Raw genomic sequence first — 15,235 nt, forward strand, 5'->3', positions numbered from 1 at the left:
GATGACTCATCACTCGTGTGAACAGGGGCCAGTCGCCCTCCGTGCCGTGAGGCAGGCGTTGATTTAAAGGTCATAAAGAGCAGGGACTCAAAATGCCGACTCTGGGGCCAGGCTGGTTGGGCTCATGATCTGCTGTGTGACCTTGGGCCGCTGACCCAACCTGGCGGGGTCGACGTGAGGGTCGGCCTGGCGGCAGGAATTTGTGTGCTCCCCTGTGGGCGCCTCTGCCTCCCCTCCCGTGGACACAGCCCTGGGCCTGGGCAGGAGCTCAGTGGACCCCTGGGTCCTGGGCACAGGCGTCTGGGCCTGGGGAAGGGGCCGGTCCTCAGGGAAGCAGGGCTCATTTCTGGGCGGCCCAGGGGTGGCAAGTGGCCGGGGCTTTGCAGTGGGTGTTCTGCAGGACGCTCAGCGGCAGCCCTGTGGGGCAACAGGGGCTCGTGGTGCAGGTCTCCTCACAGACACCAGGGGTGCTGAGAGCTGCATGTGTTGAGCACTTGCTGTATGCGTACAGTGCTTTCGGCATCTGTTCGCCCCTGCCGATGTCCCAGTCCACACCCCCCGTCTTTATCCTCGGAGGCCCTGTCCTCTCGCTGGGCCTGCGCTCTGCGGCTGCTCAGGGAGGTCACAGCAGGACCTGCCTCAAGCCCCGGGTGAAGCCTTCGCCACCGTCATCACCAGCGTCCCTTGTTGCTGGTGTGCAATGGGGAAGCCGAGGCTCAGGAGGGCTGTGGCTGGCCCCAGCTCCTAGGGGCTTCCCCAGGAGCAGGGCAGACCCGGCCCGAGAGAGCTGGTCTGCAGGGATGGCGCCTGGCCTTCCAGAGACAGGGAGAGGGGGCGGTGGACAGGCTGGGCACGCGTCTGGGCACTTGCTGAAGGGAACTTCCTGTGCTGGTGCCGTCCAGAGGGTGGGCGGGCGGGCTGGCAGGGGGAGGGGCCTGAAGCTTTTGCCCCGTATCTGAGGCCTGGCACGTCCCTGCCCCTGAGTCCCCCACCACGTCCAGCAGTGCCCCGTCTGTGACCAAGACTGGCCTGGCGTCCCGCGCGTCCCAGCCTGTGCCTGAGGTGGGGCTGAGCTGACAGAAGGGGCGGGTGGCTGGGGTGAGCCTCACACTCCCATCTCGAGTCCCCTAGGCCAGGGGTGTCTTGCGGCGCTGGGGATGGAACCCAGGGCCTCGTGCATGCTGGGCAAACCCTGCGCCACCGAGCTGCATCCCCAGCCCCAAGACATGTTTTATGCCTGTTTCACTAAGAAAACTGGGGCTAGGGCAGGATCCGTGGCCACCTCCGTGACCTGCCCTTCTCCTGTCTCTGCGTCTGTCTTTCCTCCTCCAGAGGCACTGGCTCCTCGCTGTGCTTGTTTTATACCACTCGTGCACCTGCCCCGGGTCCCTTGCACGTGCTGGTCCCTCTGCCCTGACACTCCTCCCTCATATTATTACAGCTCCCCTCACTTCAGCCCGTGGCTGCTCGGTTGTGAGCTCCTCGAGGGTCCCCCCGACCCCCTGTTTGAAGTAACCTGCCCCAAACCCTCTTCTGCTTGGTCTTGTGTGTGTCCCTGCTTGGAGCTGGGTTCTGTCCGTGACTCTGCTCCACTAGGACGTGCCGTCCGTCCACCAGGCGAGGAGGTTTATCTCCAGACCCTAGCTCTCTGCCTGCCATCGCGGAGGTGCTTGGGTGGCCTTTCTAGGAGTGGCCGAGTGCTGTTCCCAGCCCAGGTGACACCGGCCCCACTAGGCCCCCACTGACGTCTCCTCCTGCCTCTGCCCTGCCCAGGAGCTGGCCAAGAGGACCCCAGGCAAGCACCCCGACCACCCGGCGGTGCAGAGCGCCCTGCAGGCCATGAAGACCGTTTGCTCCAACATCAACGAGACCAAGCGGCAGATGGAGAAGCTGGAAGCCCTGGAGCAGCTGCAGTCCCACATCGAGGGCTGGGAGGTGCGTGCGGTGGCGGGGCCCTGCCCTGGAGGGGTGGGTGGGCACAGCTGCAGGGTGAACTGGAGCCCGGGGCAGGCGGCCCCATGTTCTGCTTCTCTTACATAATGTTTATAAGAAAACTGCTTAACTTTCCCCCAATTAAATCCAAGTAATTCAGATCAGAGTTTCTCTTGAAAAACTGGTGACACTGGGTGTGAGTGTCCCACGGCAGCAGCTGCTAAGCCTCTGATCCTTCGCAGCCCCCAGCTCCCCACTTACCTGTGGGCCTGGAGCCAGGGTCCACTGCAGGACAGGGCTCTGGCTGGCCACTTCCTGCTGGTGACTCCAGAGCCTCGTCTTCAGCTGCCACGTGGCGGTACTCGGTGGTGCTGTCCCGCCGTTGCCAGGACCTCCACCCGGCCTTCCTCGTGTGATGGGAAGTTCCTGGAGGCTGTGGGGGACTGGGGGTGCTGGTCAGCCAATCGAGCGGGGGTCAGGCGTGGGTCAGGCTCTGGACGAGGCCTTCTGGGTCTGCAGGCCCTGGGGTCCCCGGCCCGTGGCTCTTGCTGCCTGAGGGCTCTAGTGTTCCTTCCGCGCTGGGGCAGCCGGGCGCTGCGCACAGCATGGGGGCGGGTCGGCGTGTTCAGGGCAGCGGGTTCTGCCCTGGCACCTGTGAGGCCCTGCCCTCCTTCTGCGGGGCTTCTGCCGGGGAGGGTGGAGGACAGAGCCCCTTTCCCAGACTCCCTTGCAGCTTGGGTTTGGGGTGTGGCTTGGGGTTCGGCTGAGATCTGACCCAGCTGCTTGAGCTCTGGGGGTGGAGGCCACCCGCTGCTGTTTGTGTGACCACATGGCCAAGGCTGCTGGGGCGGCGCTGCCCAGGGCCCAGGTCCCAGCTCCTGGAGTCGGGGTGGCAGTGGGCACCCAGGCCTGGGACAGCTTTGTAGGTGGCCCTGCCGGGTGTCCAGACGCGCCTGGGCAGTGTCCCTGTGAGTGCCACACGGACAGGCGGGGCTCTGATTGCTTCACACCCTGGGGGGGGGGGCTGCTGTCCCCCCACCCCCCGGCCGTGCCCTTGGGACCTGGGTGTCCTGTGGGTCTCCTGCCTTCGGCTCTCTGGCCCTTCAGTGACTGACCCTCCGCCCTCCCTGCCCACGATGCCTCCCTCTGCTCTGCCCCCTGCCGCTGACCTGCCGCTGCTCAGGTTGGCCGTCAGCGCACCTTTCTGAGGATTCCGCCTCAGCCTCGTGGTATCACAGCCCGAGCTCTGAGAGCGCCTGGCCTTTCCCGTGTGGCTCCGTGAAGGCCGTGGAGGAGGTGGCCTGGCCTGGGCAGCGAGAGGCCCCCGTGGAGAAAGTATTTTTCAAAAGACACAGAAAAAAATTTTCCTTTCGTCCCATTGGCCAGGAGTGGGTCACATGGTCACTTTCAAGAACAAATAGAGTTGTTTCATTTAAGATGCTGTCTGTTTGGGCTTTGAGCTTCCTGACAGCCAAGGTAAAAAGAGCAGCACACGTAAGTTACTGAACACTCATTGTCAAAAAGGGGGAAGTGACGGTCTTTCTGGAAGATCAAGAGTCTCCTGGCCACTTTCTCAGGTGGGCCCCAGTGCAGGGACATTGGGCAGGCTCCTTGGAAGCCAGGGCAAGGTGATTTCCAGAAGCATCACGGGAACCTGAGGAGACAGGAGAGAAAGCCTCAAGCTCTTCCTGCCCCTGAAAATCCACCCTTTGGGGGCTCAGGGCCTTGTGTGATCACTGCTGCTGGGTGCAGTTAGGGAGGCACTTGACCTCAGTGAGAGCTGCTCCAGTATTGAGCACCTACTGCATGCTCCCAGTGCTACAGGGACGGTACTGTTACTGTCCTGGTTTTCCGGATGTGGACACTGAGGCGCAGGGACTTGGTTCTGAGGCCCAGACCTGTGACCTGCAGACGGCCCTGGGCCCCCTTCCTCCTGGGTGTCCCTCTGAGCGGTGTCTCTGAGGTGACCTCTTGTGTCGCTCTGAGGGGGGCGAGGGGGCCGAGTGCTCCCTGGAGACAGGGAGGGGCTTTCTGCAGGTAGGAGGGTCCCTCAGGTGCGTCACGAAGGCGCAGGTTCCGTGTGGACGGGTCCTGCTGGCTGGCCGGTACCTGGTCCTGCCTGGGGTCAGCCTGGCCGCCGTAGCTCACGGGGGCGCCCTGCCGCCTGCCGCCTGCGCTCGTGCTGCTCTGGTCACGTGCGGTGGGTGCTCCTGGGATCTGGACGGCTGGAGCCCGTGGGTCCCCTCCCGGCCACCGTCCTCTGGTTGGTGTCGGCTGGGGTCGGTTTGCTCTCCGTCGCTGATTCACTGGCCCCTTCCTGAGCCGCTGCCCCTTTTAGTTGTGAGACTGGCCTCGTTAAAACCAGCTGCCTGTCCCCAGTCCCCGGTACTGACCGGTGAGGCAGTGGAAGCGGGTTGTGGTCCCTGGGAGGAGCGGCAGGCCCCGCCCGGGGCTCCCCACCTGGCTTCCTCCTCTGGAGGCCCTGGGCAGCGGGGGCCTCCCTTGCAAGTGGCCGGGGCTGGGCTGGGTGTGGGGCTGGTGCGCGGGCCCCTTCCTGGGTGACCGCCCCCCGAGCTTGGCCTGGGGCTGCTGTCCCCGGGCCACCCCTGCCGAAGGGCCCCCAGATGCAGGCCCCGGGGAGGGACCTTCACAGGAGGCTCACGGTGACCAGGGGACACACGTGTTCTCAGTGAGAGGGAAGCGTCCTTGCTGGCCCTGGACGCCCCAGGCAGGGGGCAGTCAGCTGGCCAGCTTGGGATGGGGAGGAGGGAACCAGGGCGCAGGACGAGGCCGGTGAGGGGTGGGGACGGCTGCTCATGCTCGTCCCCACTTCACCATGGACCACGCTGGCCTCCGCCTGGGCCTTCGACGTCCGGCTTGCTCATCACTGAACGTGGCCGTGCAGCTCGGTTGGGGCTGTGTGTCGGGGGGAGGCCTCTGGGATGGCTGCTGCCCGGCTGGTGGGCACCTTGGCGCTTGGCCCCACCTGCGTGTTGGACCCTTAGGAGCACCTGTGCCTGGGCTCAGCCTCCCAGGGGGACTGCAGGGCTGGCGGGGGGCACCCGGCGGGAAGGCGCTGGCACCTCAGGTGCACTTTGCCCATGCCCTTGGCCAGGCCGCGAGGCAGCTTCCCGAGCCGAGCATTCTTCTCTCAGGCCCCCGAGGTGGCCTTGGCCACAGGGGCAGGTCCAGGGCTGCGTGACCCTGGGGCTCTGTGTGGGCCCTCTGGAGCCTGGAAGGGACCCAGCAGGGTGAGTGGGGCAGGGCAGGGCAAGGAGGAGGCCGCTGGCTGCCCTGTGCTGGCCGCGGCCGTTGACGGAGCCTAGTCCCTTCCTGTTGGTGAGGACGGGTCCCGGGGCCTCCGCGGCAGCTCTAAGTCTGCAGCAGGCGCCCCCCTCGCGGGGACCACCAGAGGCCTACCTGCCTGCAGGCCCCGTGCGACGAGGCCTGTGATCCCAGTGACGGGGGCGCTGAGGCAGGACGGTGGCAAGTTCAAGGCTGGCCTGGGCAGGCCTTGTCTTGAAATAAAAGATTAAAAGGGCTGGGGACATAAATCAGGGGTGAGGTGCTCCTGGGCTCAATCCCCAGTCCTGCAAGTAAATTAAAAAATCAAAATAAAAACTCAAGGAAACAGACCAGACTGCAGGGTGCCTGTGCCCAGGGCCATGTGCCCCCCCACCAAGGGTAGGAGCCCACCGGCCCCGTCCTGGACCCACAGCTGGACCGCGAGCCAGTGGTGTCCCAGGACAGTGGTCTCTGGCACCCCTGTGAGTGGGTTTGCTGCACCTGGCTGGACAGGTGCTGGCTCCAGGGAGCTGCAGAGGTTGGTGGGCGGGTCCCTGCAGCCCCACTGCCGCCGCCCTCCTGCCCCAGGGCTCCTGGCCTTGGCACCATCACGTGACCGTGTTTGGTGCAAGGGAGGCTGCGGTGGGCATCCCCAGGGGGCAGGAGGAGGGCCAGGACCCCACCACCCTCAGCTGGCCTCCTGTGTCCACGGGCCTTTCCAGCTGCCCCACGCAGCACGCGGCTCTCTGCTCTGGCCGCTCTTCTCGGGGCTCCACAAGCCCCGCGGTCCCACTTAGGACTCCTCCCAGCTGCGCCCGCCCGTCCCTCCCTCAGCCTGTCCAAGGCCAGCTCGCTCCCCCCACCCTGACACCGTCCCCAGCCACGCCACCTGGGCCTCCCGATGTGCAGGAAGCTTCACGCTCCCATCACCCAGCAGGGAGGGCGGGCAGGGTACACAGCTGTGGCTAGAGTGACTGCCCGCACCACGCTGGGCCCAGTGGTGTCCATGCCGTGTTCATTTGCTCCGCAAGCCCTTACTGAGCACCTACTGTGTACTGGGGAGTTGTGGGTGCTGGGCATACAGTGGCATATGCTTACGCAGGTGGCACTCCCGCGGGGAGACAGGACGAGCTGTCCGTGAGCAGGCGGCCCAGCCCAGCACCCCAGTGGGCCCCTTGGCACTGAGCTCCCCCAGTCCCCCAGCCCCTCCTGGCTGTGCTGCTCGCCCGCAGGTGGGAGCTCCCGCCAGAGTGCGCTGGTGTCCGTCTGCTGGGGGTGCAGAGGCTCCTTTGGGGTGCAGGGGAGGCGGGAAGGGGTCTGTGCCCGCTGCTTTCCTGGATTGGCCTGCTCATCCTCTGCCTGCCCTTCCTCTCCCAGGGCTCCAACCTCACGGACATCTGCACCCAGCTCCTCCTGCAGGGGACTTTGTTGAAAATCTCTGCGGGTAACATCCAGGAAAGGGCCTTCTTCCTGTTCGACAACCTCCTGGTCTACTGCAAGCGGAAGTCCAGGTGACTTGCTGGGGAGGCTGGTGCCTTGGCTGCCCCTGTGGGCCAGGAGGCGGGGCAGGGCCAACCTGCTGCTTCCCTGAGGTGATGTCTTGGACTCCTTCCATGACTTGAGGGGTTTGTTCTAAATCCACAGTGAGCGCCACATAGGCTATTATAAAATGAATTTAAATAGTGCCTTTACTTAACCTAATGTAGCCACAGATATAACGTGATATTTAATTGTAACGATATATATACATATACGTGTGCACATACATACATACGTATACCTAAAACAATAAGTCGGTTTGAAAACTTGGGGTGCAGGTCACCCTCAGCACCCCTCAGTTTTTATATTTTATTTAGAGACAGCGTCTAGCTGAGTTGCTTGGGGCCTCGATAAATTGCAGAGGCTGGCGTTGAACTTGTGATTCTCCTGCCTCAGCCTCCCGAGCCGCTGGGATTACAGGTGTGCTCCCCTGGGCCTGGTTGAGCCTCCGATTCTGAAGGCGCTCAGAGCACTGCGTCGGAGACCTCCCCCACCCACGTCCCAGACAGGCAGTGTCCCGCGAGTCCCCACAGGGACCAAAATCAGCAGGCACCTGGCTGCTTCTCCAGGTTGGAGGGCTGTGCACAGCTGCCTGCCGAGAGCCTGGCGTCGGGCAGTGAGCCCGCCTCTGATGGGGAGTACAGAGTGGAGCCCGGGGCCTGGGGATTGGGCGTGGTGAGGGGAGCCCCAGCCCCACTGGCGTGGCCACAGGAAGTGCCTGAAGCAGCCATTTCCCACCCTCTCCATCCAGCCACCCAGACCTCCAGCCACCCACCCTCCTCCACCCGCCTGGCACACCTCACCCTGCACCCGCTACCCACCCTCCTCCCACCCGCTCACCCCAGCCCTGAGCAGGCACACCACCCTCACTAACACCGTTGGGCTCCAGGAAGAGCAGGAAGCTCCGAGGGCGGGGCAAAGGGGATGGTCGCACGTCCAGACCATCCTCAGAAACTCAGCGAGGCCCTGAGCAGCTCGGGAGGCCCTGTCTCTAAATAAAATATAAAAAGGGCTGGGCTGGGCCTCAGTGGTCAGCACCCCTGGGCTCAATCACCAGCACCCACCACCCCAAAAAAGCAGGAGGCTTTTAAAAGCCCACCCTCTGAGTTGCCCGGGGGAACTGCGGCCCGGAGGGCTCACGGCTCCATGCCGGCTGCCTGCTTAGTGTGTCGCGGTCAGGAGCATGGAGAGTCCGTCACTGCCCGCCACTGGCCTCGTTTCACAGGGTCCGTGAGCAACACGCGCACAGTGCAGGTGTACACAGTGTGCGTGGCCTGTGGCTGGGGCGTGGAATGGAATGCGTGCCCTCTCTTGGGTGTGCACATCCCTGTAGGTGATACCGAGACCTGCAGCAGGTTCTCTGGAGAGAGGGCGTCCAGAGAACGGAGGGCGTCCCATTTGGGTGTGTGTGCACACACCCACCTCACACACACCTGCCACACACACCACACACACACCCGCCACACACTCCTGCCACACACATCCATTTCACACACCTGCCACACACTCCCGCCACACACACCAGTCACCCTCAGGAACCCCTGAGGGCCAGGCCTGCAGCTCGTGGCCTGAGGACCTAGGGGTTTCCTGCCCTGAGAGCAGCAGGCTCCAGACCCAGGAGCCTGTGTCTGAGCCTGAGGACGGGAAGGAAACGCCCTGGAGCTCCAGCCTGGCTCTGAGCCCCTCCCTCCGCACCTGCTCACCAGCCGTCCTTCTCTTCTGGCTCCGACCTTGTCTGATCAGAGTGCTGGGTGGGGGGTGTGAGTGACCAGCGGGTGGTGAGTGCACACTGGAGGCAGAGACAGAAACAGGTCAGGGCTGGGGAGGCTCGTGCAGAGCACCAGGTCTGCCCCACAGGGCTTGCTGTCTGCCACCCACATGGTGCCTTGTGTGTCCTTGGAGGGTGGACGGCCCAGGCAGCTGTCCTACAAAGGGGTGAGGCCTCTTTTACAGTCACTGATCCCCGTCATGAGAGCCCTGCCTCCATCCTGAGACCACCCAACGGCCCCACCTCCTAATACCATAGCTTCAGCGCTCAGGGCTCAGCATAGGAATTTGGAGGAACACCAACTGTCAGATTGCAGCAGGATTGAGCCACTGAGCAGCGGAATTCACCCGAGTGAATGAATGAGTGGTGGGTGGGTGGACGGACTGCTAGGTAGATGGTGGGTGGGTAAGATGGGTGGGTCGATGGACAGATGGGTGGGTGGATGGACAGACTAGCAGGTAGGTAGGTAGGTGGGTGGATGGATGGATGGATGGATGGACTGGCAGGTAGGTAGATGGGTGGATGATGGGTAGGTAGGTGGGTGGATAGATGGATGATGGGTAGATAGGTGGGAGGGTGGGTGGATGGATGAACTGATAGGTGGTTAGATGAGTGGGAGGGTGGTTGGGTGGAAGGGTTGGTGGGTAGGTAGGTGAATGGATGGATGATGGGTGGGTGGGTGGGTGGATGAGCAGATAGGTGGGAGGATGGGTGGGAGAGTGGATGGGTGGATGGTGGGTGGATGGGGGATGGATGGATGGATGGATGGATGGTGGGTGGGTGGCTAGGTGGATGGATGAGCTGATAGGTGGGTGGATGGTGGGTGGATGGATGGGCGGGCGGGTGGGTAGATGACCGCCTACCCCAAGCTCTCCTCCATTCTGGCCTTTTCTCGGGAAGTGCTTGGTGGGAGCCCGTGGGCCTCTTCCCGCTTGCTGGTCGAGGAGGTTGGGTCTCTGTCGCTCCTCGCTGGCCCTCACGTCGTCTCCTGTTACCTGGGAGTGGCCCTGAGAGGTCAGCAAGGCTTTAAGCCTGCTTCTCTGATGAGAAAGCTGCGGTGGGAGAGGGACGGCTTAAGCCACCGCCCACCGGCTGACCATCCAAGCCTGACCCGGCTCTGCCCTGCGTGTCCTTCTGTGTTGCTGTCTCCCTCAGGGGACGCTGATTTCCCAACTTTTTCAGGGTCACTGGGAGCAAGAAGTCCACCAAGAGGACCAAGTCCATGAATGGCTCCCTGTACATCTTCAGGGGCCGGATCAACACCGAGGTCATGGAGGTGGAGAACGTGGAGGACGGGACAGGTAGGCCTGCCGCGCTCAGCCCGTCCCGTCCCGCCTGCCCAGATGACTCTGTGACATTGAGGGTAACCTGCCTACAGACAACGCCTGGTGGGCAGGTACCGGAGTGAGCCCCCAGGGCGTGAGGCGTCCACCTGAGAGAAGGCAGCGCCCTGTCCTTCCCGCGGGGCGCTGCCGGCCCAGGAGGGGCCTCAGCTGGACTCTGATGACCGTTTCTTTGCTGTTTAAACACATTTCCCCCACCGCGTCTTCCTTACTGATCATTTTAAGTAAAGTCCCCGTGCTCTCGAGCTCACTAGGTGGATGTGCCTGTTGAAGAGGCTCTGGACACGCTCGGTCACGCGCAGTGCCACAGCTGTCTAGCCACAGGTTGTGCCACTGCCTGTGGTGGGTTCCTGCTGCCCCTGCCCCGGCTCTCGGCACACGTTGCCTTCCGTGGCTGGGTGGTGTCCACTGCAGGAGTGTCCTGGTTCACCTCATGGCCCTGCCCTTGGCCTTGGGCTGTACTAGTGCCCGAGTGGCACAGGGAGAGGCTGGCAGGCCCCCTGGGCTCCTGACAGGTGTCCCCTGCCACTCCGTCTGCGCGCCTACACGAGGCCCCGTGTCATTGAGGAGCTGAGGGGTCTTTGAGGAAGGTCTTCCTTGCCCCCAGAGAGCAGTCAGGAAGGGGTTGTTCCAAAGGCGAATGTCCAGCTCTGGGTCCTGCCCCTGCTGCTGGCCCTGCCCCTCTGTGCTGAAGGGTGGTCCCCACCTGGCCCTATTGGGACGTCCAGAGTTACATGACCCACCCCTGCCACCTGTCCCTGCCAGCCGACTACCACAGCAACGGCTACACGGTCACCAACGGCTGGAAGATCCACAACACCGCCAAGAACAAGTGGTTCGTGTGCATGGCCAAGACGGCCGAGGAGAAGCAGAAGTGGCTGGACGCCATCATCCGCGAGCGGGAGCAGCGCGAGAGTGAGTGCGGGGCCCTCTTGGCGGCTCTGGGCTCCGGGTGCCTGGGCCGCGCAGGGCTCTGCAGGCCAGGGTGGCCGAGGAGGGGCCGAGGGTCCTCTCCAGAAAGCTCCGAGCTCTGAGACGCAGGAGCTGGCGGGAGCCACGGGACTGTGCAGGGACTTGGTGCCTGGGGTGGAGGTGATGGGGCTGCCCCGTCCCCCAGGACGCCCCCTCCCCTGCCGCTCACTGGGCCTGTGCTTCCTTGTTGGTGTCCACTGGATGAGGGTCTGGGGGAGGCCCTTCGGGGCTTCCCCTTGAGCATGGTCAGGAACCCCCTGGGCACAGGGACTCCGAGGCAGGTCAGGTCACAGAAGGGACCCCAGGGCTGGCAGTGATTGGGTGTGGGGTGTGTGCTCTGAACTGGGGGGCGCTGAGCTGTGGGCAGAGGCCCCCGGCTGGGAAGGGCCCTGTGTCCTCATCTGTGGAAGGCAGTCGTTCCTGGGCGGGGCTGTGACCCTGCGCGTGAGACCTTGCACTTGAGGACCTGGGGAGTCCGATGCCAGGTGTGCAGAGCAGGGGCTGGCCTCTGTCCCCGCTTCAATTTCCTGCTGTTGCTGTGGCGTGGTGGACAGCTGTCCCTTGACTCTCTGCCAGCTGGTCTTCCCCTGGACCCAGGAGCAGCCAGGGACCCTCCACTTGCCCCGGCTCAGAGTCTGACTGGCCCAACCCTGACCCCTGCATCCCACTCCCCAGTGTTAGTCCATGGGCAAGGAAGGCCCTCGGGTTTGCGTTCCGCATGGCGCCAGGTTCAGGCTTCACTGCCCTCCACCTGCAGCCAGGCACTGGTCACTGTCACCTCTGGGGAGGGGGCAACACGGCCACTGCTGTGGGTGCCTCTTCTCCAGGAGACACCTGGACCGTCGGGAGGTATTTCCAACGTTGAGTTTGCATCAAAACATTAAAGACCCAGTGAACCACGGGGCTTGGCCCTTGTTGGGCAAGGATGTGACCTCTGAAACTGATCAGGGTGGCTGTGGTCAGGCCTGGGGGGTGCTGTGGCCGGCACTGGGTGTCCATGGTCATGGGTCGGGTGGGGCCCAAGGGGCCTGGTCAGTGGAATTGAGCTGGTGCACAGGCTGGTGCTGTGGTCAGGGGCCAGGTCTGGAGTCCACTTCCTGGATCAAAATCCTGGTTCCGCCCTTTCTTGTTGGGCTGTTGGACTGAGAATCTGCCTTCCTTGGGCCTCAGTGGGACCTGGGGACGGTCCTGGATCCTGTCGTGGTTCCAGGTTCTTGTGAGGGACACATTGCGCGTCGTCCCACTGTGAAGGCGTTTGCCATTGTTGCTTGCCCTTGCTGCTGTCCAGACTGGACGGTGTGCAGAGAGGACGGTCAGGTCTGGAGGGACGGCCAGCTCGCAGCCCAGGCTGGGGTGCAGAGGGCTCCGGGCTCCCTGCCAGCCTCTGGGGCTGGGGGGACGTGGCTGTGGAGCTGGCTCCCGGGGTGAGGGCCGCACCCTGCCGTGTGAGGTGGTGCCTGTGAGGACTGCACGGCAGGGTCTGGAGCGCCCGTGGGGTGGTCGCGGTGGGGCTGGTGGGGCAGTTTTCAGGAGCTGCGGGCTGCTCCGCTCTGTCCCCGTGCAGGCCTGAAGCTGGGCATGGAGCGCGACGCCTACGTCATGATCGCGGAGAAGGGGGAGAAGCTGTACCACCTCATGATGAGCAAGAAGGTGAACCTCATCAAGGACCGGCGCCGGAAGCTGAGCACCGTGCCCAAGTGCTTCCTGGGCAAGTGAGTGCGCGCGGCCGACTCCCTCCCCCCTCCCCGCGCCCTCCTGGGCAGAGCCACCCAGGACCCCTATTCCTGTGGAGCCACCTCAGAGTCAAGAGGCTGGGGTCCCAGGCGGGTTTTCAACCCACTGTGAGTCCTGTCACGCCATGGCTGGCAGCACACTGCATGCTGTGGAGTGGCTGCCCGCTGCTGCGCTCCCGCCTCCTGCCCCGGCTGGCGCTGGGGTGGCCCAGCAGAAGGGGAGGAGGGTGGGAGGCGGGTGGAGCTCAGCCCACTCGTCACTTTTGGAGGCTTCTGGTAGAAGGGGGTGTCGCCCTGGGCTGGACATGAACCTGGACTTGGGGAGGGAAGTCTCATGGGAGCCCTGCATGTGGGAGGAGGGGGCGAGGCGGTGGGTACCCGCAGCCGGGGGAAGAGGAGATGGGAAGTGGGAGAAAGTCAGGCCGAGCGAGCCTGGTTCTAGCTGTGCTCAGGTTAAAATGCCTGCAGACAGTCGGTGTCCACTTGGGCCCAGCCTGGAGGGGTGGGTCCCCAGGGTCGAGCATGGGGTCTGGGTCAGCAGCTGGGGTCCTGCTCTCCCTGGGGTGTCTGTGGAGAGGAGAGTTGGGGCCTGGAAGGCAGCGGAGGGGCCTGGCTGGTTTCCACCAGCTAATCCCTAATCCTGGCTCAAAGGACGCTGGCCTCTTTCTGGGAGGGGCTGCTTCCGGCCTCTGGTCAGAACCATCCTGATGAGAGTGTCGGAGGAGCCCCTCTTCAGGAAGGGTGAGGGGTCGCTCCTCCTGCCCTTTGAACCAGGGCCAGGTTCACAGCCTGCTTTTTAGCCGTGGGGCCCAGGAGGCCACAAGCCCCGAGGGAGACCTTCTAAGAAACCTCCCGCGCAGCGCCCTCTGCACCTGCCAGGCTGAGGCCTCTTTCCCACGGGGCCAGCTCCCGAGCTCTGTGTGAGCTGGTCCCCTCCTGTGGACGGAGTCAGTGGCCACAGAGACGGTTTGTCCAGCCCTGCCTCTGCTGCCCGGCACTGACAGAGGCGGGTCACTGCTGCTGTCCCCACTCTAAGGGCGAGGAGAAGGCCCAGGGAGGCCCAGCACGTGGGCTGGTGACCTGGCGTGCTCTGCCCTGTCTCCTGCTCTGCCGTGTTTGCTCATTTTTATCTGTGAATCCAAGACGTGTCTAGTTTGGCTTTTCGGCCTTCAAGGGCTGGGCTCTGAGTCACACATGGGCTCAGGTCTCGTTTCCCTCACTCTCTTGCTGCGTGTCGTTAGACAAGCCTCTTAACCTTGCTGAATTTCAATCCATGATCAAAGAGAATAAAATGGCCCTCAGGGTTGCTGGAGGAGGCAGGTGACACCTGTGAGGTGGCTATACATAAAAGTGACCTAGGTGCAAAACCCGCGTGTCACTGCGGAGGCCCCGGGAGGCCCACACCTTCCACCACCCTCAGGTTAGTTGAAACCATCAGATTCGACCATCCTTTGCCCCTCCCCTGGGCCAGCTGGGGACAGGACACTGGGAATGCCTGCCCTCAGGGAGACACCTGTCTAGAGAGTAGCCAGACACAGGCTGCAGGACGGATGAAGTGAAGGGGTCTTTCTGGAATCGAGGACTCTGCCAGGAGCTGCAAGGCAGGGAGGGAGTGGGGATGGCTCAGGGGGTGCCCGGGCCTCTCGGGGGGCTGTTTCAACAAGGTCCGAGTGACCAGCACCTGCCAGAGGACCGGAGCAGCCGAGGGGACAGCAGGCGGGAGTCCTGGGTGGAGGGAGGCCAGCGGGGAGGCAGGAGGCCTGTTGGTGGCCACAGGGTGGGAGACCAGGGTGGCCACAGGAACCAGAGGGCTGGGTCAGCAGGGCCTGGTCAGGCTCCGCAGTGCAGAGAAGGCACTGCGGGGCTCAGCAGGGCCTGGGTGAGGACGAGCCTCATCACAGAGGCCAGAGGGGGCGCTCTGGGGGCTGCCAGAGCTCAGGGGACCACATGGGATAAGGTGTGGTCAGCAGGGCAGTCAGGAGAGAGCCTTGGTTCCGCCGTCCGTGGTGGTTAGAGGCAGTTGAGTTACTGCCATCTGCTGGAGATGGACCTCCTTACTGACCTGGAGTGGGTGGCCTCCCTGCTGGGCCTCCCTGCTGGGCCTCCTGTGTGCCCAGGTGTGGGGATGAGTTGTGAGGAGGAGGGAGATCCATTTGTCAGGCGTGCTGTGGACACCTCCACAATGGCGAGAGCCCAGGCCCAGCAGGCAGCAGGCAAGACAAAGGGCCCCCTGAGGGGACTTGGCTTGGTGGCCTGGCTGGGCCTGGTGTGGGCTAAGTGAGTGTTAGTGGGGCAGGAGGAGGCCGGGGGCTGACCCGCCCTGATCAGCAGGACCCCAGCTCTGATCTGCAGCAGCTCTGGCCACTCCAGAGGGGCTTCTCCCGTCCAGGGACAGCAGCCTGCTCTGGGCCACATCTTTCTGGAACCTGGACCTTGCTGCGCTTTGCGCTGCGCTGGCTGCCCTCCCAACTGGCTTCTCACACACTGAGTCCTGCCCTGTGCTGGCTCACGGTGTACCCCGGAGTCCACGCCTTCCCTGGGGCCACACTCCTGGGCACTGGCTGCTGGCTGGAGGCCGTGGGCGGGAGAGCGCAGGCCCCGCAGGGAGAGCTCGGCTGGTCGTGCAGCTGGGTCCAGGCCGAGGTTCCTTATGACCAGAAGGT

At 63.8% G+C, this 15,235-nt stretch overlaps 1 protein-coding gene across 1 annotated transcript in view; it reads left to right on the plus strand.

The window, feature by feature from the left end:
* Positions 1–15,235, plus strand: part of Prex1 (phosphatidylinositol-3,4,5-trisphosphate dependent Rac exchange factor 1) — a 139,051-nt gene that overhangs the window by 83,719 nt on the left and 40,097 nt on the right. The window contains exons 6-10 of the mRNA XM_077109198.1: positions 1,774–1,935; positions 6,595–6,728; positions 9,707–9,825; positions 10,633–10,782; positions 12,404–12,551. Coding sequence (XP_076965313.1) covers positions 1,774–1,935; positions 6,595–6,728; positions 9,707–9,825; positions 10,633–10,782; positions 12,404–12,551 — 713 coding nt within the window. The remainder of the gene's footprint in view (positions 1–1,773; positions 1,936–6,594; positions 6,729–9,706; positions 9,826–10,632; positions 10,783–12,403; positions 12,552–15,235) is intronic.

Source organism: Callospermophilus lateralis, chromosome 3, assembly GCF_048772815.1.
Source record: "Callospermophilus lateralis isolate mCalLat2 chromosome 3, mCalLat2.hap1, whole genome shotgun sequence".
Taxonomy (NCBI): domain Eukaryota; kingdom Metazoa; phylum Chordata; class Mammalia; order Rodentia; family Sciuridae; genus Callospermophilus; species Callospermophilus lateralis.